Below are 23267 nucleotides of genomic sequence, written 5' to 3' on the forward strand. Positions count from 1 at the left end.
TCTCTCCGAACAGGACATGGATGAAATGGAAAGGGTGCAGAGGAGAGCGATGAGGATGATCCGGGGCCTGGGGACCAAGCCCTGTGAGGACAGGCTGAGGGAATGTTCCACCTGGAGAGGAGGAGGTTGAGAGGGGACAGGACGGCTCTCTTGAAGTATTTGAAAAATCATCACTTGGAAGCAGGGAGCAGTTCCTATTTGCAGCAGAGGGTAGGACATGCAGTAATGGGTTTAAACTACACATAGAATGGTAGCAGCTAGATATCAGGGGGGAAATCTTCACAGAATAGTTCAGCAGTGAAAGCAGCTGCCAAAGGAGGTGGTGAGTTCCCCCTCACTGGCAGTCTTCAAGCTGCAGCTGGATAGATATTTATCCTGGATATTTTAGGCTGATCCTGCATTGAGCAGCTGGTCGGACTAGATGGCCTGGATGGCCCCTTCCAACTCCATGATTCTTGAATGTGGATTCTTGCTCTTTTTTTGTACTGCAGGCATTCTTAACACGGCCGCCCATCTTGACCTATCTGAAGAATTGAGCCGCAGCTCCCAAAAACTCCTCCCCTGCCACAAATTTGGTTTTGTCCTGAAGGTGCTCCTAGACCCCCCCTTCTTTCTACTGCTATGGATAGACTAATTTTCCCTGCCTTCCTTTCCCAAGATGGCGCCCAGCAGAATAAAAAAAAGTGAGAGACAGAGAGGGAAAATGGAAACTGTAAGCAGATCTGTTCAAAAATCATTACATCCATTTTATCCAGGGTACAGAGAAGAGCGACGAGGATGATCTGGGGCCAAGGGACCAAGCCCTATGAAGATAGGTTGAGGGACTTGGGAATGTTCAGCCTGGAGAAAAGGAGGCTGAGAGGGGACATGATAGCCCTCTTTAAGTATTTGAAAGGTTGTCACTTGGAGGAGGGCAGGATGCTGTTTCTGCTGGCTGCAGAGGAGAGGACACGCAGTAATGGGTTTCAACTTCAAGTACAACGATATAGGCTAGATATCAGGAAAAAGTTTTTCACAGTCAGAGTAGTTCAGCAGTGGAATAGGCTGCCTAAGGAGGTGGTGAGTTCCCCCTCACTGGCAGTCTTCAAGCAAAGGTTGGAGACACACTTTTCTTGGATGCTTAGGGATGATCCAGCGTTGAGCAGGGGGTTGGACTAGATGGCCTCTATGGCCCCTTCCAACTCTATGATTCTATGATTCCTATTCACTTACGATATCGGGAGGCAATGCCAATGACCACAGTCAGAAAATTTGACGGTGTTCCTCCCTCCCCCACCCCACAAATTCCTACTGCCCCCCACCCCCAAAACGAGGGGGCCGGGAATAACTTTGCATTCCAAACGTGCTGGTCCACACCACCCACCCTATTTGTCAAATTACTTGTGCTAAGACATTAGTACCCAACCAGGGCCATTTTTTATGCAGCGCACGGCGTAACCTTAATGGTGTGAATTGTATTCAGGCAGATCACACGCTCCTGAAAATATGCAAAAAGGGAGGGGGGGGGAAAGCCACCCCTTAAAAAAATAAAAATAACAGCACTACAGACTTTCAATTCATTCATTTATATATATAAATAAAATTCTCATCTCATTAGTCTCCACTCTTTCCTCACATGATAATACACTCCGCGCTGACACCTCTGCTTCTCTCCCCAGCAAGACCTACATTAGCATGTAAATAGCTGGCAGATAGGAGAAAATGGAAGCCAGGCAAAGACTCTTTAATTAACTTTAATCCTCCCCCCCCCCCCCCCCCCCGGCAAATCCAGGCGACAATCGGCCTCTGGCGGTTCTGGACATGAGATCTTCTTGGGAGGCCTCTTGACAGGGAGGAAAGCGAGAGTGGTCCGACCTTGGACACAATATTTAGACATTTCTCCGCTTCAGTGGTAGGCCTTTTAGAGCAGCTGGATGCGTGATCCTTGGTATCGCTCTGAGATGGACCCACCTGGCTCTAAGCCTCAAGGTGGGGTCGAGATATTTAAATATTTAGATGTTTAAAGTTCAAACTTTTGGAGGAGGTGTAGATCTTCCTTGCCCCGGCCTCAACCAAACACCTGGCAGAAGAGCTCCATCCTGCAGGGCCCGTGGAACTGGGATAGCTCCGGCGGGGCCCTCCTCTTTTCCAGGAGCTCTTTCCACCAGGGAGGGGCCAGGACCAAAAAGGCCCTGGCCCTGGTCGAGGCCAGGCATATCTCACATGATCACAAGTGAAGAGGACCATACCAAATGTCTATAAACATTTGGCAGTCTTGTGGCGCAGAGTGGTAAGGCAGCAGACATGCAGTCTGAAAGCTCTGCCCATGAGGCTGGGAGTTCAATCCCAGCAGCCGGCTCAAGGTCGACTAAGCCTTCCATCCTTCCGAGGTCGGTAAAACGAGTACCCAGCTTGCTGGGGGGTAAACGGTCATGACTGGGGAAGGCACTGGCAAACCACCCCGTATTGAGTCTGCCATGAAAACGCTGGAGGGCGTCACCCCAAGGGTCAGACATGACCCGGTGCTTGCACAGGGGAGACCTTTACCTTTACCCTTTTTTTTACAAAAAGTCAAGGCAGGTGCTGCAGAGCCCCAAAACTACACATTGGGGACACCTGATTTTGGTAACCTCTTTCTGGTTCCAGGGCATGCAGGAAATATCTGTTGTAATCCGGAAGCCATCGTGGTGTGGATAAACATGCATAATGAAACTTAGCATGTAAATCAAAGCAGGAAGTGTGTAGGTGGGTGGGGACACTATTCCAATCTCCTCTTGATATCAGCAGAACTACCGGTCTTGCAATCTTGGGGTGGGGGGGGGGGATAAGCAACTCTGAGGAAATAAACTAATTGGTGTCTCATTTTGGACACTCCATCTTAAAACACAGACAGGGACACAAGCAATTACAGAGATGTCAGAAGAGAAAAAGGAAGAGGATGCCGTGAGAAATTACGCCGCGGCGACAGACAGACCTTTTAATTTGAGATCGCCCGAAAGGGACTCTCAAGATTTGAGCTAACTGAGCAGCTAACAAAAAGATGCAATTGAACTTTAAGTACAGGAGCTACATCAAAATAATTACCAGACAAACAATCGCCCAATTACTTAACCAACACTTAAATAAAAGCGGAGGGCCATTAGCCGTTTGCGTCTCGGAACCGATGTATTTTCCCAGATCATTAGGAAAATTAGTTTTAAAAACTGATAGGAAGAAGACAATTATATGCTTCCGTTTTGTATACATATGACTGTGTAGGCCAAAGGTCCCCAAACCTATTGAGCCTGTGGGAATTCTGACACGTGGCAGGGCACGAAGCAATACAATGGAAGCCACAGGAGACAGAGCCAACCGCAACATGGCTGCCGTGGGAGGTGGAGCCAGCCACAAAATGGATTTCACAGGAGGCGGAGCCAGAACCTCAGCGTAACACCCTTTTAAAATGAACATATTAATTAAAATATTTTTTTCTTGCACAGCCCCACAAAATGGCTGCCCCAGGAGTCGGAGCCAAGCTTAAAATGCCAGGAAGTGCGGCTGTGCTTATGATAGTAACACTTTAGTATTTCAGCCGGAAAGTCAACTTAATCACCATGGCAACACTAGAGCTCTCGCACTTTGTTGCCACCCCTACCCATCAGGCAGGCCACACCCTGGACCTCATTTTTAGCATTGGGCAGGATGTGGATCATGGTCAGACCACTATGCTCTAAGGCAGGGGTAGTCAAACTGCGGCCCTCCAGATGTCCATGCACTACAATTCCCAGAAGCCCCTGCCAGCATTCGCTGGCAGGGGCTTCTGGGAATTGTAGTCCATGGACATCTGGAGGGCCGTAGTTTGACTACCCCTGCTCTAAGGGCTCAACTACGACTACTACCCCCTTCTCAGTTGGGTGCCAAGAAGATTCTAGCTTACCCACAGAGACTTATGGATCCAAATGGATTCTTGAATGCTCTTGCAGGACCAAGTGTCTCCCAGCACTTCTCTAAATGGATTGGGTCAGAAAGTGGTACAACCAAATGCTGGCTGCCAATGACAAGATAGCTCCCTAATGTCCTCTCCACCCCCATCTCAAGAGGGCCCCATGGTATATCGACGAGCTCCTCAAGAAGACACGGGAGCTGAGACAACTAGAGTGAGTTTGAAGGAAGACTCATGACGACACATCAAGAACATCTTGTGGAATTGACATGGAAGCCTATGAGATGGTCATGAAGTCACTAAAATGCAACTTTTACTCGACTTCCGTTGCATCCACGTGCTCACGCCCACCACAATTATTTAGGGTAGTTCGATCTCTCACAGCCCTGGATAAAGGGCACAAAGACATTAGTGAATCAGATATCTTCTGTGAGGCATTTGCAAGCCAAAATCTCAACACTCCACCATGACCTCCCCCCAACCTTAAACACAGAAAGTATCTTTGGAGAAAACACTGAGTAACTTCAGAAAACTAACGCTGACTGAAGGGGACAGGATGCTAGGTTTAGCACAACGAACCATATGCCCGCTGTCCATTATGGCTACTGAAAACAACTGTTGTAAGAATAGAGGCCCCCCCTCTGGGAAATAATCAACTTTTCCCTCTCAAGAGGAGAACCCCTGGATGGGTTAAAAGGAGCCATTGCTGAAAAACATCTCTGGGCCTGTGAGAGCCTGATAATGACCAACCAATCTCACAGTGTTTCTGGGGAAAATGGCAGAAAGGGCTATTGTAGACAAACTATCATAATTCCTGCGTCCTAGACCTATGCCAGTCAGGTTTCCGACCTGGCCAAGAGGTAGAAACAGTGCTAGTCACCCTGATGAATGTCCTTTGCCTTCAACTGGACCAAGGCAGGTGCTATTAGACCTCTCAGCAATGTTTGACACAGTCAATCACAAGCTTCTAGGCCCTGGATCCATAACCAGGTCCTGGATTTTTCCTGATATTACAACTGACTTCCAGAATACAGAGATCAATACAGAGATCAATTCCCTTGCGGGGGGAGGGAGGGGAGACACACTCAATGGTATCATGCCCCTGCTGAGCCCCTTCCAAAACTTTTCCCACGTAGCAACTGCTCGTAAATCGCCACAAATTTCCCAAATTGCAGTAGGCGAGCAGATTCTCAATGCTATTCCGAGCCGAGCGACAACAAAAACTTCCTTTCGGAGTCTGACCATCCCTAAGCGCTGTTACCACGAAATCTCCAACCAAGTCTACTTGGGACAGAAAATCCCATCCTGGCTATCTCAGACAATTTTGAGAACTTGCAATTAAATGGGAATCAAGACAAGTCCACCGGTCTGCTCTAATGATGACCCGTCTTGCATTACAAAGCCTTGAATTGTCAGAGAGAAGTGAAAAAATAACTTTTCCAGAGCTTCTAATTGCCAAGGACCTGTCTAATTCTCGTTGTCAATCTGCTTCGTATAACCCCAGAAGAGTGGCCGGAGGAGTCTTCAAGACAACAGGCGGTGTCCATGGCAGGAGATTTCAATAAAACGAAAACTAAGTGCTTAAGCGCTCGCTCTCTCTCGCCTTCACCGCGACCCAAGACTTTTAACACCAAAGCCGTATTTAAACGGCCGTTTCAACTGCATTTTCAAAATACAACATGTTACAGCCGCTGTTTATGACTCTTCCGTAGCCTGCTGAGAAACCTCATAAAAGGGAAGGCAGATGTGTGGCAAAAAATGTCGTCAAGCCATGACCAAATTTGAGGCAGGAGACAAACAGATGTAAGCCTTGCCCCTTGCCTACCTCTGAGGAACAATGCTGAACTTGTATTTATTTCGCTATTAATTTTTATTGGCTTCATTCACGCCACGCCTTTCTCCTTTGGAAATCACGCAACGGAAGTCAAAGCAACTGGACTTGGTCTTTAAACGGCTCCTAGTCTGGAATGGCTGCGTGCGGCTCGCAGTTCCTGGAGCTGGGAATCGGAGGGACCAATCGGCAGGCGCTTTGCGCCTGCCAATTGGTCCCTCCGATTGTCTGTCGTGAGGAAGGGTCCAATCCGGACCCTTCCTCATCACGGACTAATCCCACCTCTACCCCCCTTACCGAATTATATAGGCGGTTTAAAGATATGTATATGTATATGTATATGTATGTGTGTGTGTGTGTGTGTGTGTATGTATATGTATGTTTAAAATTTGGGTGATACAAACATACATGGTCATTTTGACCCCTGCATGTCCCAAAATGACCAATGACGGGCCTGGAGGGGTGAGGAGGGGACCAGAACTCAACAGTTCTTGTCACCATCTAAGTCTGGAAGTTATCAAACTTTTTGGCATATATGGTCATATCGATTTTTTAAAATATACAAAAAATGAATTCCACCCATTTGGGAAACCTTTCCAGGGCTGTCCAGAAATCATGGGGGTTCACAAAAACCCTTGTTGGGCAAATTTGAGCTGGTCTCTCAACCAAACCTTCCTTGCTGGGTTGTTGTGAGGATAAACAGCTCTTGGTCTCCATGGAGAAGAAAGGCACAGTATAAATGCAGCAAACGAAATAAATAATGACAGATACAGAGTTCGAATCCCAACTCTGCCAGACAAGCAGAGGTCAGGTATACACTCTCAGCCTAGCCCACCTCACAGGGTTACTTTGAGGATAAAATGGAAGAGAGGATAACTATGTAAGTTCCTCCCCACTGCTGTGGGCCATTACCACTGGGAAGAAAGACCAGCTATATAATAAACAAAAGTAAATAAATATTCACCCAAAAGCACAGTGTCTCTCAAACGAATGTTATAAAAACCAAAAAGCAGCTTTTGAAACGTGGCTTATATCTTTAAGCTAAAGGGAGGGGGGGGGGAATCATTCCAGAGGTTTAGGATAAAAACATGAGCTAAAGAGCAAGGCTGCCCTCCTGTCTGACCCAGGAACCTAAGCAGGGTCAGCCCTGGCTAGCACTTGGATGGTAGACCTCCGAGGAGTACCAGGGGCGTGACACCGAGGCAGACAATGGCAAACCCCTCCTTAAAACCATATGAGGTAGACACAAGAACTGATGCCAAAAAAAGAAGAGTAATACAGAAAGTCATATTTCTTTTTGGGGGGTGGGGGGAGAGAGGCACCAGAGGTAAGTTAACATGCAAAGGTCACAACTTCTCACTGCGTCCGCCTTCCTACGTTTTATTTCCTCTGCAGAAGGAGGGCCGTGGTCTTTTGTTCTCCCATTTCAACCCCCGTCCACCCCCACAACAGACGCCACCCTTAGAGAGGCCTGGAAAAGGTGTTTTCTTTGGACTCTTCGACGCTCCCCGAAATTGCTTTTCTCTCATCTCACCGTTGAATTACAAGTGGCTCTCGCCGAAAGAATAATGCAATAATATCGCCAAACAAGTTTGGCCTAATAACTTTTGCAAATGGCATTACCGAACGAACGAAAACAAAAAAAGGGGATTGCTTTCGGCTCTTCCTCGCTTTAAAACAAAAAACAAAAAAACAGAAAACAAAAACCACATCACATCACTCTGAAAAAGAACACATTAATGCCCAGAATTAAATTTTGCAGCTGCGAGGAGCCATCCGTCTGCAAAGGCCAGAGGAGAGGCGTCGAACAGCAGAGGATATTGAATTATTGTATGAACGCCCCTGCTTTCCATAGGTGCTCCCCAAACGGCCCAACACAGGCCATTACGCCAAACAATTACAACAAATCAAAGCTACACGGCGGCAGCTCGGAGAAGAAACATCCTGTGGAAAAACGATGCTGAAGTTATTCGATTTTATTTTATTAAAATATTTCTGTCCCGCCGGACTCTGTGTAGAGCACAAATCCAAAATGGATGGAAGCCAGAAGAAAGCCAGATCGTGGTTAGCGCCAAGTGTCCCCAAATCTTTTTCGGCTTGTGGGATGCTGACAGAGCATGATGGCTGCTATGTCATCGGTCACACAGCAAAGATCTTTGCATTATCTAGCTGGCCCCAACCATAGGTCCAAAGCTCCATCTTGCAGGCCTTGTGGAACTCATGGAAGGCTTTTGGAAGCCTATTCCACCTAGGACAGGGGTCATCGACCCCCGGTCTGCGGCCCAGTGGCGGGCCACAAAGGCCACAGTACCGGGCCACCGCTGGCTATGCCTGCCTCCCCCCGCTGGGAGCAAGAAGGAAGGGAAGAGATAGGCGCAGCCGCCGGCACGGCAGTGACGCAAACGCACATGCGTGCAGTTGCCGCACATGCGCATTAGCGCCACCTGGTGGCAAAAACACGCATGCGCGGCGACTGCGCGTGCGTGTTTTCACAGCACCCGGGCCATCGCCTCTCCCCTCACTCCGGAGGCAGTCCCTGACCTGAGAAAGGTTGGGGACCGCTAACCTAGGAAAAGCAAGTTCAACTGCAGGTTTTACCTCCATACCAAATAACGGGGTCACACCCCTTTAGGTTCCCTTGTGAAATCCTAGGCTTTCTCAGATGGCTAATACACCAGGGATTCTTCGACCTACTGACAAATTCATGCCTTCCATTGACCGACGGCAAATCTCCAATCAATTAATTCATGGCATCTTTTTATTATTCCAGCCACGATTTGGGGCAGAGAGTTTAAGCATCGTTGTGCCCACTGCGACACGCAGGAAAGAGCAGGATGGACGCACCCCAAAACCCGACTTGCCAAGATGCTGAGGAAAATCCAGACTCTGAATTTGGCATGTCTTCAAATTCCCGGCCGCAGCACTAGATTTAATCTAGTTCCTTGATACTGAATGTGAAATATCCCCGCTTCCGAAAACCTCAAAAGACAACGTCTCCCAGGAGACGTGTCGATAATGAAGGTCAAATAAATCTCTCTCTTGTTCATGTATTTCTAATTTTCACAAACTAACCTCCTAGCGGTGAGAGAGATATTAATGTTCTTTTTTTTTTTTCGGGCAGGAGAGAGCAGAATCCATTAGCCATTCCGGATGAAGGACTGCTCTTAAAGGCCCCCGGAGAAAACCTCGTGGGGAACGGCCACGGTCCTTATTTTGATTTAGTGCTACGTAAACGGCTGCTATCACAGTGGCATTGTGCACCTTGACCGTAAATTAAGGTTAACAGATAACGGGCAAGCTTCAGGCAAGGAGAACAGCCCTGCTATTAAGGAGGGCAGGGGATAAAAACATCATCCAAAATGGCTGTTCACCAGGGCTGCTCACCGAGCGCCCGGCTGCTGGTTGTGGCCTTTCACCTTCCTCGTGCACGTGTTTCGTGTCTTTTGGTGTCTATTCGGGCCGAAACCATGGTCGGGGTGGGAAAACTCAGAGCAGGAGATCAGCTCTCCTCCACGTTTTTGGGTGGAAAGCTTGGTCCAGTCACAGCCAACGTATGGCGAGTTTGTAGGGCTTCCAAGGTAAGTAAGGGACATGTGTGGTTTGGCGTGGCCTGTCTCTGCGCTGCAAACATGGACTTGGGAGGAGGTCTCCCATCCAAGTATTATGAGAAGCTAAGTCTAGGTGGGGAGGTTTGTGTTGCCAATATAAACAATGTAATTAAATGAATAATACAAGTCAGTGGAACAGGCTTCCTCGGGAGGTGGTGGGGTCTCCTTCTCTGGACGTTTATAAGCAGAGGAAAGACAGAAAGGCTGATTTTATGAACTTAGGCAGATTTATGAATTTAGGCAGATGGCGAGGGGGTGGGCAGGAAGGGATGTGTCCATGTTTGTGTCTTATGGCCCTTCCTTGCATACCCAGGGAATAGCTGATTGCCATCGTAGGATGGCAGGTGAATTTCCTCCAAGCCAGGCTGGATTCTGGAGATTTTTGGTGGTGGAGGGGATCATTTGGGCATGAAATTGGGGTCACTGTGGGTGGGCAGGTAGTTGTGAGTTCCTGCATTGTGCAATCGGTTGGGTTAGATGACCCTGGAGGTCCTTTCCAACTCCATGATTCTATGAGTTTACAGACATCTGACACTATTCAGGTCCAAAACTATGTCTCTATTAAGGTGGTCTGTGTTCTCTCTTTGAAGAATCGCTTTCATTTTAACTGGCTTCGTAAGCCACCCAAATTCAAACAAGATTTATCCTGAAAGCCTCCAAGGTCCATCAAAGCCAGTACTGTCTACTGACTTGCTGCCGCGTCTTTTTAACCAGATGTGCTGGGGGTTGAACCTGGGACCTTCTGCATGCCAAGCAGAGGCTCTGCCACTGAGCTGCAGCCCCTCTCTGTGGCTCTCCAGGGTCTCAGGCAGAGGTCTTTCCCAGATCCTCCTACCTGGTCCTTTTAGCTGGAGATATTGGGGATTGAACCTGGGACCTTCTGCATGCCAAGCAGAGGCTCTGCCACTGAGCTGCAGCCCCTCTCCGTGGCTCTCCAGGGTCTCAGGCAGAGGTCTTTCCCAGATCCTCCTACCTGGTCCTTTTAGCTGGAGATATCGGGGATTGAACATGGGACCTTCTGCATGCCAAGCAGAGGCTCTGCCACTGAGCCACAGCCCAGGGCTCTGCACGGTCTGAGATGGAGGGCTTCCCCTCACTTCCTGACTTGTCCTTTCAACTGGAGATGTCGGGGATTGAACCTGGAACCTTCCGGATGATTAGACAAAGATTCTACCACCAAGCCACACCCCTCCCCCCCAACACAAAGGCCAATAACTTCCTCCAGAAACCAGGGTTCATATGCTTTGTTGTCAACATTCTCTAAAAAGGAAGCAGCAGCAAAAAAAAAAAAATACCCATCACATTGTTGCATATGATGCTCCAAGCTCTCTGGAAGCCAATCTCCATTTGCCTAATATAGCCATGATATGTCACCCAGGTAATTATACTCTTTAGCTATCAGTAACAAATTAATACCCTTCGACTGGGAGGCGCTCCATAAAAGGCCTCAAAATAAAAACGGCACATCGCAAACACGGCTTTCCTAAATGTCAAGCAGGCCCAGCGCCGTCTGCCGACGAACATCACGACCGAGGCCTGCCATAAATCAGCATAAGTTATCCCGGCCTCGCTAGAAAACGACAGCGATATTACATTTGGAGAGCGGTGTGATTCTCATCACGGCCGTAATAGAAAAAGGTACCCGTGAGAATGGAGACGGCGGAGGGGAAGGGGAAAAGAGGACATTAAGAGCAAGCCTGGCTGCTGTTACATTCAGTTCGGGGGGAAGGAGGCGCGTTTCGAAAACAGGTTAATACCGCACGTGATCGCCACCGCCCTCTTCCACAGAAGAGAGCAACCGAAGCAGAAAAAAAGGGCAACAGCGCACAGCTGTTTGAGTTCTGGCGAACCTGTGGTCCAAGGACAGAGACGACTGAGAGGGGATCGGATAGCCATCTTCAAGCATTTGAAAGGCTGCCATGGAGAGGATGGAGCAGAGTTGTTCTCTCTTGCCCTGGAGGGCCAGATCCAATGGGATGAAATTAATGCAAAAGAAAATTCGTCTAAACATCCGGAAGAAGTTCCTGACAGTTAGAGTGGTTCCTCAGTGGAACAGGCTTCCTCGGGAGGTGGTGGGTTCTCCACCTTTGGAGATTTTTGAACAGAGGCTGGAGAGCCATCTGACGGAGAGGCTGATTCTGTGAAGATTCAAGGGGGTGGCAGGTGACCGTGGATGAGCAATAGGGTTATGAGTGTCCTGCACAGTGCAGAGGGTTGGACTAGATGACCCAGGAGGTCCCTTCCTAGGATACCATGATTCTATGAAACCAGAGGATATTATTGTGAACCCTCCAAAGAACAACGGTGTTCAAGAAAAAGTAAAGCTTCTCGACAGGAACAGGGAAGGTACAAGTGGGTTCAGAAGCTATATGCAGAAAGGTGTTAATTGTTCTTTTCGGACACACAGTTTCGGCTTTCACAGGATCCGTTTATCCCTCGCCCAGAAAGCCCTGCCCCCAAACAAATTTGGCATCTTCATTCCCGGAATGATCGCCGGCGAACTGGAGAATGTCAAAGCGGAATCTCCGCTGCAGTTTTGCCTGTAAAAAGGGAAACCGGTTGAGACACTAGGGACCCAGCCCACTTGTCCCCAACAGGGACACCACGTTCACCCACAGGTAAACAGGAATTCAGACAACGATCTATGAACTGGTTTACTGATTGGCTACCTGTATAGCTGTTTGGATAGAGCAATGTGCCAAGGATGAGTACTTTATCCTGTGCCCAGGTTATGAACACCCAAACATCAGAAGAACCTTTCTGGATCAGGCTATCTAGTCCAGCATCCTGTCTCCAACAGTGGCCAATCAGTTCCTCTGGAGGGACAACAACAGGGCACATAGGAGTGGGAAAGCCATCCAGGCCTTTTCCGAACCTGGGAGGACACGCCCGTAGAATCTAACCCTCCGGCTGACCCAGAATGAATTGACACAGAGATATACCCAGCATAAAAGATCCTGCGTTGAGCAGAGGGTTGGACTAGATGGCCTGTATGGCCCCTTCCAACTCTATGATTCTAGGATTCTATGATCCTGCATTGAGCAGGGGGTTGGACTAGATGGCCTGTATGGCCCCTTCCAACTCTTTGAATCTATGATTCTATAAAAGATAGGTAACAACTGCATAAAGGTCTCCCCTGTGCAAGCACCAAGTCATGTCTGACCCTTGGGGTGACGCCTTCTAGCGTTGTCTTGGCAGACTCCCAAAACAAAGGCTTCTTCTGCATTTACAAAGCACAAGAAACTGTAAAGAGCAAGAAATAATCAACTCTTCTTTTCCTCTCCCTCCCCACAATCTTTTCCATTTTCAGTGATCCTTACCACAATAGACTTTTTCTTCTTCTTCTTCTTCTTTTTTGCCTTAGAAGCTTCTAATTAGATAATTAAAATACCAGACTGGGCTATGAAGCTTTTATAGTAAAAAGTTATTGTTTTAAACAGGTAATATATCTGCTCGATTTAATATGAAACTGCGCAATGGTTTTAATTAAAACGAAATCTTTTGTCTCGGTTCGCGTGGACGGGGGGGGGGGAGGAAAGAAGCCGTTCGTGGAGAGAGCCTCAAGACAAAGGCACTGCCGTCCCTGGACGGCACAAACTGGTTCCAAACAGCGTTTGACAATTTCTGGAGATCTGACTCCCAAAAGCTCATACGTTGCTTACATCAAATGGGAAATTTCTGGTGATTTGGGGGTGGAGCCTAAGGAAGGGAGGGACTTAAGCAGGTGGAATACGCTGCCTCGGAAAGTGGTGGAGTCTCCTTCAGTGGATGTGTTGAGAAGAAGAAGAAGAAGAAGAAGAAGAAGAAGAAGAAGAAGAAGAAGAAGAAGAAGAAGAAGAAGAGCTGGTTTCTTGTTTGGTGTAGTGGTTAGGAGAGCCAATTTGGTGTAGTGGATAGGAGTGCGGACTTCTAATCTGACTTAAGCAGGTAGAATACGCTGCCTCGGAAGGTGGTGGACTCTCCTTCAGTGGATGCGTTGAGAAGGAGATTAGATGAGCACCTCTCAAGAGTGGGTGATTTTTTAAGTCCCCCAAAAGCTGGGGGGGGGGGCTGAACTTGATGGCCTTAGGTGGACTCTTCCAACTCGGTTTGATTCTGTGATGATTCTGTCCACCTTCTAAGCCAGACCTTCTCAACTCTTTCAACCACTGAGAAACCCCCAATTCTTCAGGCTTTAAGAAACTCCAAAAGTGGCATGATCATGTAGAACAGGGGTAGTCAACCTGTGGTCCTCCAGATGTCCATGCACTACAATTACCATGAGCCCCTGCCAGCGTGCTTGCAGGGGCTCATGGGAATTGTAGCCCATGGACATCTGGAGGACCACAGGTTGACTACCCCTGATGTAGAATACGGTTGGGAAGCATAGTTGTGTACACCCCAACTCAGGGTCACTTCCCACCCATCGCTAGCAATTTTGGAAGAGTGGGCGGGTCAACATGGCCCCATATAGTCATATCACCCGGTTAAAAATATATATTAAAAATTAATTCGCTCCCACCCATTTGAAGAACCCTTCCAGGGCCAAGAAAAAATCTTGAGAAATGCTTGAAAAAGCCTGATCGAAGCAACCATGTTCTCTGTTGCCTGGAGATAAGCTGTAATTCTGGAGGATCCCCAACTCCCACCGGGAGGCTGGCATCCCACCCAATGACCCAATTATCTTCCGGGAATCAGAGCTAAGATAGACGAAAGCATTTCCCTTTCGGAGTGCCTTTCCAGTGATAGGAACGCCAAGGGAAATGACAGTTCGCTCTTTTTCTCCTTTCTGCTCGCCGGTATCTCCCCGCCGCGCGTCGGCCCTGAAGCCAAGGCAGAATATCTTAAACGCTCTCTTGCGATAGGGATCACTTCATGCTCCGGAGAACTCAGCTCAGACACATGTCAGTGTGTCTCCAGACTGGCAATGCAGGAAAAAACGACAAGCCGGGGCAGAACAATTAAGCCGCCGTCGATACACTCCTGTAAATCCTCGTGGCCAAATCAGTGACTTTCCTGTGAAAACAACTGCTCTTCCCAGAACAGAAACAAAAAGGAGGGGAACTTTTCAAGCTGCCTTCCACCAGAACCTTGACTAGTAATGAGCACACAAGAACCGGTCAGCTTTGCCAACACAAATATCCACCTTCCCCACTGACAAAATTTTCCTGTCTTAACCGGTCCTCTTGTTCATCTCCGAGTCAAAGAATTTCCCCGGAGTTTTCGCATCGAAAACCTACTTGCTGGAACAGACTGAAGGGAGGGTGTCCCAGCTGAGCGTGCAGGTCCCAGGTTCAATTCCTGCATCGCCAGGAAAAAGGAACAAGCAGAAGGTCACATGAAAGACCTCTGCATGAGACCCTGGAGAGCCACTGGAACTGATGGATGAGGGTCTGCTTCTTAGGGGCACATGACCCAAGAACCATCTGCATCGCATCTCAAAAAAGGTTCATCAGAGATCTCCGAGGAGTACATCAAGAGCATAACCGACATTCCGGTTCTGGAGATGGGGTGAGCGGAACAGGACAAAGTGCCTCCAAGATGTTAAACCATTAATTATGTTTTCGCCATGTAACCTGGTTCCCGTCATTCGCAAGCCTTTGCCAATTATAAAGGCATGCATCTATTGTAGCCCTTTGATCCTTAGCCTAGTCACCTGTCTTGGATTCTAGTTATTGTCCAGGATAATGTAGCTACTCCAAAGCCTACACTCCCTGCCTCCTGCTGTGCAATTCCTGAGAACTGCTATCAGGAAACCATTTCTCCGTGTCTCTACTCTTGAAAATCCTACCAGGTCGTCATAAGTCAGCTGCGACTTAATCGCAAAACCAAATAATGTGTAATAATAAATCAAACAAGCAAGCAAGCAAAGCCAAATCAACTCTGGGCTTCCCAGCAACCCACAATTTCTCATGAAAGCGAGGAAACCCTTAAAGACCCCTGCACAACCAACAAGAAGATGAAAATTGTTGGGATGTGCAAGACCTGTAGTGTGCATGATCCAAAGACATATGAAGAATGTCCTACAGGGGGCATAAGAGAAGTATAGTTAGATTAGTAACTTCCTGATGTTTTTCAAATACTTGTCAAACAAAGTCAACTTGTTACCTGAAATAGTCCTGTCTCCTAAATGTATGCTGGGTGAATTACCAAATCCAGGAGACAAAGCCTTACAAGTGGGGTAATGAGTGAGATTGTCCAGCATTGTATATGGAAGGAATATCTGGCCAAAAATCTTCAACTGAAGCAGTTCTTATAGGAATTAATAAAACAGATTTTTATTGGAAAACAAAATAAAAAGATCCCTAACAAGAGATACAGAATCTATGCACATACACACAGATGAAGCAAAAGAAGTGATTGGGTACGGTAGAGGGTTAAGATTTTAGATCAAATAAAGGTATAATTACCGGCAAATGTAAAGGTGGTCCAGAAGAAATAGCAGCATTCTTGCAAGCTGGGTTTCGTGTGAGAAAAGTCAAGCACGAGAACAGAGATGGCTATTCCCTGTCCCCTTTTTACAGCCAGAATTGTACCTCGGAGGCTAGGACAGGGAAGGGCAGCCGTATAACAATGTCTTGATGAGATTAATTGTGCAATACTATAGAAAAGGGGACATGCCTAATGGGTGAGCTTGGTTTAACAAATGAGTCTTAATTGGTTTACTGGGAGACCTCCAAAGTTGACGTAATGCTCCAGGTGGGTCTACGATCTTGGTCACAGTGTTTTGGGCCAGGAGGGATGCCTAATTGTGGAGTACCCTATATTAATGGGAGTTTGATGGACCAGCAATTAAGGAAAGGGAAAAGTTGCGAGACGGAAGACTTCTTCAGGATGACACAATATTTTTAGGTGTGGAGGGCTGCTGAGGCAATTAGCCACTGGTCAGGTACTATCAGTGTTGTTGTCTTCATTGTGCCAGGGTGAGGGGATAAGCAGACAACCCATCCCTTCCTTCGTGCAGATCAATTGCACCATTCTTATGAAAATCAGAAAGTCTCTTGGGTGAGACTGACCTGGTTTTCGTACGCAAACCTTTCTGGCTAGGCTCTCCTGACCTAACCATTCTTGCTTACAGTGAACCAGAAATAAAGGTGGAGGTTTGCAGTCGCATTCCTCCTTGCACAGTGAAGGGTCTCTCTCATTTGTGTCTATCATCCTCCTATATCCTGATTCACTCAACTAGAATCGTCCTGCTCCTTTGAGCCCACGTCCTCCCTGTCCTCCTTGCATATTTAAACTCAGCCAACAAAAATAAGGTGGATTTGGGGATCTTTTTTGCCCAGAGACATACCTTAATGAGCAGTTGGACACGTTTCTGCAGACACCGTGACATCGTTTCGGCCTGCTCCCGTTTCTTCCTCTCCTCCAGCAGCTGGCTCTGCACCTTCAGGAACTCGTCTTGAAGTAGCTTTCGGGCATTTTCAAGTTCCCGGGCACTGAAAAAAGGGAAGGGGACCACAACTAAGGTCAACTAAGAGCTGCCCAGTTTTGAGATGTACCGCAACAAATAAAACCACTTGCAGAACTGAAATCTTCTGGACCTGTTTAAAAATTTGGGAGAAAGTTCTCATTTTGGTACCTGAACATGGAAGAAGAAGAAGAAGAAGAAGAAGAAGAAGAAGAAGAAGAAGAGGAAGAGGAAGAGGAAGAGGAAGAGGAAGAGGAAGAAGAAGAAGAAGAAGAAGAAGAAGAAGAAGAAGAAGAAGAAGAAGAAGAGTTGGTTCTTATATGCCGCTTTTCCCTACCCGAAGGAGGCTCAAAGCAGCTTACAGTCGCCTTCCCTTTCCTCTCCCCACAACAGACACCCTGTGGGGTGGGTGAAGCTGAGAGAGCCCTGATATCACTGCTCGGTCAGGACAGTTTTATCAGTGCCGTGGCGAGCCCAAGGTCACCCAGCTGGCTGCATGTGGGGGAGCGGGGAATCGAACCCGGCATGCCAGATTAGAAGTCCGCACTCCTAACCACTACACCAAGCTGGCTCTTGTTGGACCTGCCCCCTTCCTGTTTAAATGGTTTGTCCTGCTCCTTCAGACCAACACAGTGGCCACCCTGAATCTATATATCTTTGCGCTGTTAGACAGATAACAGCAGGCCATTTATAACTAGAGGATAACAAACCAGATTCAAGTCAAGTAGTTCCTGAAAGACCAGCAAGATTTTTAGAGGATAATTTTTAAGACTCAAAACGTCATCTGTTTTGACTCTCAAAAGTTTATCCCCACCCCCAAAAAAATTCTTCTTGGGTCACCACAGTAGTACCAGATTCAAATCCAGCTCTACTACAGCACTCCAGCCTGGCTTAACTTCTTCAACTTACAAACCGGGAATTGTGTATTTCAAAGACAACCACAACACCGTACAAAAGATGGGATGAAGGGGTTTCGGCCCTCTTTCCAAGGTGTACTTCCCGCAAATTCCCAGGAACATCTTTTCCTAGCTGGCTCACGCGGACCTTAAATCCATGACAGAATTAAAGGGCTATGTGAAAGTTCCAGTTCGGTCTGAAGCTATTCATAAAAAGATTTAATAATCTGAATGCAAAATTGGGCTTCTTTTCATTGCAGGACTCAGGTGCAAAAGTTAATCAGGAATGCTATAAATCTACTGGGGGGGGTGGCGGCTAATTTAATAACCAGAACATCTCTCCCCTTTTCTGTTTTAATTAATTACTGACACAGTGCACAAAATCTTTGCCGTGAAGTAGCGTGGATGAAGAATGTTAAACCCTTATGAACACTGGAACTTCAATAGTAAAATAACCAAAAAAAAAAAAAAAAGAGGGAAATGTCATCCTTTTCCCCCACAGTGGCCATGAAGATTTCAGAATACAGATGAAAAGTCCCAATTTTATGCATCATAAGCCTTGGATAAACCAGCCGCTACATAACACAAAGAAGCCCCCCTCCCCTTTAATGGAGTTGGGATTTTTTTCCCCCCTGTTGGACAGAAAAATCTAGTTGAGCTTTCTGGTCTGTACTGGGGAGGGGAGGGTCCAACACAGTACTTGGTCATTCAACAGGCCTACAGGCCAATTTTCATTTTGTTTCACTGGATATGTAAAGAGGGCAATCCACAAAACAAGAGAATGCCGGATGAATGCCCTATTGGGACTTCCTTGGGGCTGAGAGCTCTGCAAGAACTGCTCTGTGAGAACGGCGACTGGCCCAAAGTCACCCAGCGGGCTTCATGCACAGGGGGAGTCATGAACGGAACCTGGTTCTCCAGATTCGATGCCAGCGCTCTTAACCACTATGCAGTATAGCAGCATTATCATGAGTAACCAACCACCAGCCATTCCAATGCTCATAATTTCTGGGAGCCTTTGAGAGGCTGGTAGCAGGTGAAAACAGCTGGCCCTTCCCTCTAGAGCAGAAGGTCTCCACCTTCCTAATGCCGCAACCCTTTAATACGTAAAATTATGCCAGTGTTCTTTCGCAGAAATTAAACCGAAGCTGACCAATGGCATGAAGATCCATTGTTCATGATTGTATATAAATTGTTTTTTCCCCCCGGAGTTTCTCAGTCCAGTTCTGCCTCTTGTCCCGCCATGCCGATCTTGCTCTTTTCTGCTGCTTCAGACAGACAAATGCTCTACCTCGATCTACCCCGCAAGGCTGTTGTGTGGCCCATCCCAGCCAAGCTGCTTGCCCTGCCGTGACTCCGGTGAAAGGGTCGTTCGACCCCCGGTTTAAGAACCTCTAATCAGCCCCGACCCATTTCTGAGACCCGCAGCGCAAACGCAGGACGTGTCATGTCCTTCACTACCACAATCACATACACCATGACATCTAAGCCTCAACAACTCAACTCTCCGCATTACCAAAACGGAGGACAACCTGCCTCCTGGTCACCCAGAGGCGATGAGTCCTCGGTTTTCTTAACGCTGACGCATCAGAAGAGCCACGCTCTCCTTTTCTCCGATGCTCATAAAAAATTAAACCACCCCACACCTCTGATGGCCAAGCTGCATGTTGGCATTTTCAGACATCTTACCAAGTTCAAAGTCTTGGTCTTGGGGGGTGGGGGGGAGACCCTTTTCCGTTTTATCGGCCTATTAACGCGGCGAGAGGGAATGAAACGGGAGCATCTCTCCGTGACGAGAGGTCTTTCAAAGAGCTGCTCTCTTTCTCCCGGCTGTCTTCGGGATCAAATTCTGCTTTGAAGAGTATGCCAAGAATGGCGTAAACTAAATAAGGTTCAGAAGCTGCAGAGATGCATTTCAATCAACCTGTCCACCCTCTCCCAATTAAAAAAAGTCCCTGCAATCCCTCCTAAAATGAATAGAGCAGTAAACGGAGGCTATATCAGATCTTGGACGGTGGAGGGAGGGTCGTGATCAGCCCTAGCTGACATTTCGTCCTTTGGCAGATCAGCTGTTGTTTGAGGCCTGGCGGAACAAGCCCAGCGGAACTTTTCTCACTGGCAATCTTCAAGCAAAGGTTGGATGCACACTTTTCTTGGATGCTTTAGGATGCTTAGGGCTAATCCTGCGTTGAGCAGGGGGTTGGACTAGATGGCCTGTATGGCCCCTTCCAACTCTATGATTCTATGATTCTATGATTCTAACTGTTCAAGGTCCCACAGGATTCTGGTCTCAACAGGAAGAACATTCCACCAGGCAGGGGCCAAGACCAAAAAGGCCCTGTCTGGTTGAGGCTAATCAAATCTCCTGTGGACCAGGAATCTTGAACAAATTTTAATCACTGGAACTTAGAACTCTTTGGGGGACGTCGAGGGAGAAGCAGACCTGCAGGTATGACAGTGCCAGAGCGTTCAGGGCTTTAAAGGTTGCGACCCAAAGCTTGAATCTGATTCGGACTCCCATCTGAGGTCAGTGTGCCTAGGAACCAAAGGTCTTATAACACGCCCTCCACTTGAGTCCACCTAAGGGCACGTGCAGTTGTATTATGGAACTATTGGAGATGTCAATGCAACTTCAAGGGGAGCCTTGCATACAGAGAGCAGCAATAATCCAGGACAGAGGCGAATCTTCCGAGACCAAATCAGACATCTCTTCGTTAAGAATGTGCAGGGTCATTAGAACGTAACGGGATGCATGCGCTCCTTAATCATTGACTTCAACGCACTAAGAGGTGAAATTCTGCTTTGTGGCCTAATTTAGGAGTGAGAAGATGGGGTCATTCCAAAGTTCCCCTCTAGCCCAAGAAACTAAATAATTCCACAATTTACCAATGCTCTGCTTACACATGCACACCAACAGACGCAGAACGCTCTCCTCCGACATCTCGCCGTGCCAAAGCACACAAGTCAATAATCTTCCTGTTTAGCAACGCCTTTTGGCCTCCAGCAGTTTTTATTAGAATGGCGATTTTAGAGCTCTTAGCGGAAAGACTCGAAAGGGGAGACAAACAAATCGCAGGCCGAAAGCACCCGGGATAAACGACCGACGGGTGGCAAATTCTGTCGTAATAAATCAGGTAGTCTTTGAAGGGCCACTTTAGATACATCTCAAGTGCAGCATCGTTCAGACGAAACTGAAAGTCGGGAGTTATGACAAAATTGCTACTGGAATCGGACATGCTGGAGTAAAAGCTATTTTATACCTCCCCCCAAAAGTCAATTTATTAGGGTTTTGTTGTTGTTGCTGCTGTGCAAAAATTACTGTCCTGCAGGGGGCATCGGAAGAGATATGTAGTTGCTTATGGAACGTCCTGATACTCTGCAAACTATCTCCTCCAAGGCTGTGATGGGATCTTTGGATGCTTCCACGGGGCTCTTCTGACGTTCTTATAATGAGAAGACCTCAGCCTCTCTGCCAGGTGGTTGGCCTTCCAGAGGAACTGGTGAGACGGGATGCTAGACTAGGTGGACCTCTGGTCTGATCCAGCAGGGTTCTTCGGCTGTTCTCATGAAGGCCTTAGCCTCTACACCCTGGTGTTGGTCCTAAAGAAGTACTGGCTGGTCACTGTGTGAGATGGGATGCTGGACCAGATGGACCCTCACTGGTCAGATCCAGGAGGGCTCTTCTGATGTTCTTATGAAGGTCTTGGCCTTTTTGCCCTGTTGTTGGCCTTCCAGAGGAACTGGTTGGCCACTGAGTGAGACGGAATGCTAGACTAGATGGACCACTGGTCTGATCCAGCAGGGCTCTTCTTGATGTTCTTGAGCAATATGTGTTTTCTTACGCAATATAATGTGGCTGTTTTCATAGGAGAGGGAGGGAAGTCAGAACATCCTATGAATTGTCCTATGACTTTCCTAGCAACCTGCGCTGAGTTGTAGGGAAGGGACAATCGGTTGAGACACACAGAATTTGAAGAGCAGGAAGTCTCCGGCTCCCCCTGGCGGCCACCCAGACTATCAGTTGGCGTCAATGTCTAATTCCAATTCTAAATGCTTCAGTCTGCCACCAGCTTCAGCATGGAGGAGCCAAAATGAAAGCAACTGAAACAAAACTGAGAACTGTGCAGGGAGGGGGGCAAAGACTGAAATAATTACTAATCAAGGGAGAGGCCAAGACACAGAATGGCGAAGCCGCTGGGCCGAGCCAACCCCATAATTTCTCTCCGTGTCGCTCCTGATGAGTTCTGTATTTCTAACATTTCATCAATTTGAATCCCCAAATTCAATTTGCATCGACAGATAAACAGAGAAAATGGTAAATACTCTCATCTGACCTTGAAGGGAGAGGGAGGCGAAAATCGCCTTTGGCAATTTCAACTCCGTCCCAACCGTAATGAATAATCCGATTTGCCCCGTCAGCAGCCAACCCGCAATCATGCTATTGCGCACTTCAGGAGCGAGACGGCAACGGCGTGGCGCGTTACGGAGGGACGGGATTGTCCCGTAGAAACCGTTGTGTCTGGCCTGAGCTACGGATAACTCACACCACACCACACTGACAAAATAACCATAGTTTCCAGGTACCGTTCTCCCCCTCCCTCCCAAGGATATCGCAAACAACACCAATGTAAGCTCTTGGACAACCTTTCACCGTGGAAAAACACACGACAGCAGACGGAACGGTGAGCCTGGATTCCATGACTCTACAGCACCACCCAGAGGCTGGACCAGCAGAGAGCAAGTGATGTGTGGGGCAAAGACAATACCCCTTGAGTCATAGGAACATCACAATCGCCCTGCTGGGCAACAAATTCCTCTGGAGGGCCAATGACAGGGCAGAGAGGCTGAGGCCTCATAGAGTTGGAAGGGACCACCTGGGTCATCTAGTCCAGTGGTCCCCAACCTTTATTAGGCTGGGGACCGGCAGGGCATCGGGTCGCGCCCGCAGGGACCGCGCCCGCGCGGGCCACGCCCATGCTTCGGGCCGCGCCCGCGGGCCGCACCCGCGGATCGGGCCGTGCCCGCGAGCCGTGCCCGGCCGCACCCGCGAGCCGCGCCCGGCCGCGCCCGCGGGCCGCACCCGCGGATCGGGCCGAGCGGGCGCGGCCTGCACGGGCGCGGCCCGGCCCTGATTCCCTCTCCCCGCCCTCCCGCAGTAAGTAGCTTCCAGGGCCGCAAGCTTGCAACCTGGGAAGTTTTTTACTGGGGGGGGCGGGGAGTGGGAGCCACGGCCCGGCGCCATGGCCTTTGCGGCCCGGCGCCGGGCCACGGCCCGCAGGTTGGGGACCACTGATCTAGTCCAACCCCTGCACTGTGCAGGACACTCACAACCCTCTTGCTCACCCACTGTCACCTGCCACCCTCTTGAACCTTCACAGAATCAGCCTCTCCGTCAGCGGGCTATCCAGCCTCTGTTTGAAAATCTCCAAAGATGGAGAACGCACCACCTCTCGAGGAAGCCTGTTCCACCGAGAAACCACTCCAACTGTCAGGAACTTCTTCTGGATGTTGAGACAGAATATAGAATCATAGAATCCTAGAGTTGGAAGGGACCTCCTGGGTCATCTAGTCCAACCCCCCACACAATGCAGGACACTCACAACCATATCGTTCATCCCCTGTAACCTGCCACCCCCATGAG

At 48.3% G+C, this 23267-nt stretch overlaps 1 protein-coding gene across 1 annotated transcript in view; it reads right to left on the reverse strand.

Annotated features, from left to right (window-relative positions):
- The window catches only part of MAD1L1 (mitotic arrest deficient 1 like 1), a 239000-nt gene extending 216639 nt beyond the window's left edge, over positions 1-22361 (reverse strand). The window contains exons 1-2 of the mRNA XM_077316571.1: positions 22271-22361; positions 16614-16758 (exon numbers count right to left, since the gene is read on the reverse strand). Coding sequence (XP_077172686.1) covers positions 16614-16655 — 42 coding nt within the window. The 5' untranslated portion in view covers positions 16656-16758; positions 22271-22361. The remainder of the gene's footprint in view (positions 1-16613; positions 16759-22270) is intronic.
- Between the last annotated feature and the right edge of the window lie 906 nt (positions 22362-23267).

Source organism: Paroedura picta, chromosome 17, assembly GCF_049243985.1.
Source record: "Paroedura picta isolate Pp20150507F chromosome 17, Ppicta_v3.0, whole genome shotgun sequence".
NCBI lineage: Eukaryota > Metazoa > Chordata > Lepidosauria > Squamata > Gekkonidae > Paroedura > Paroedura picta.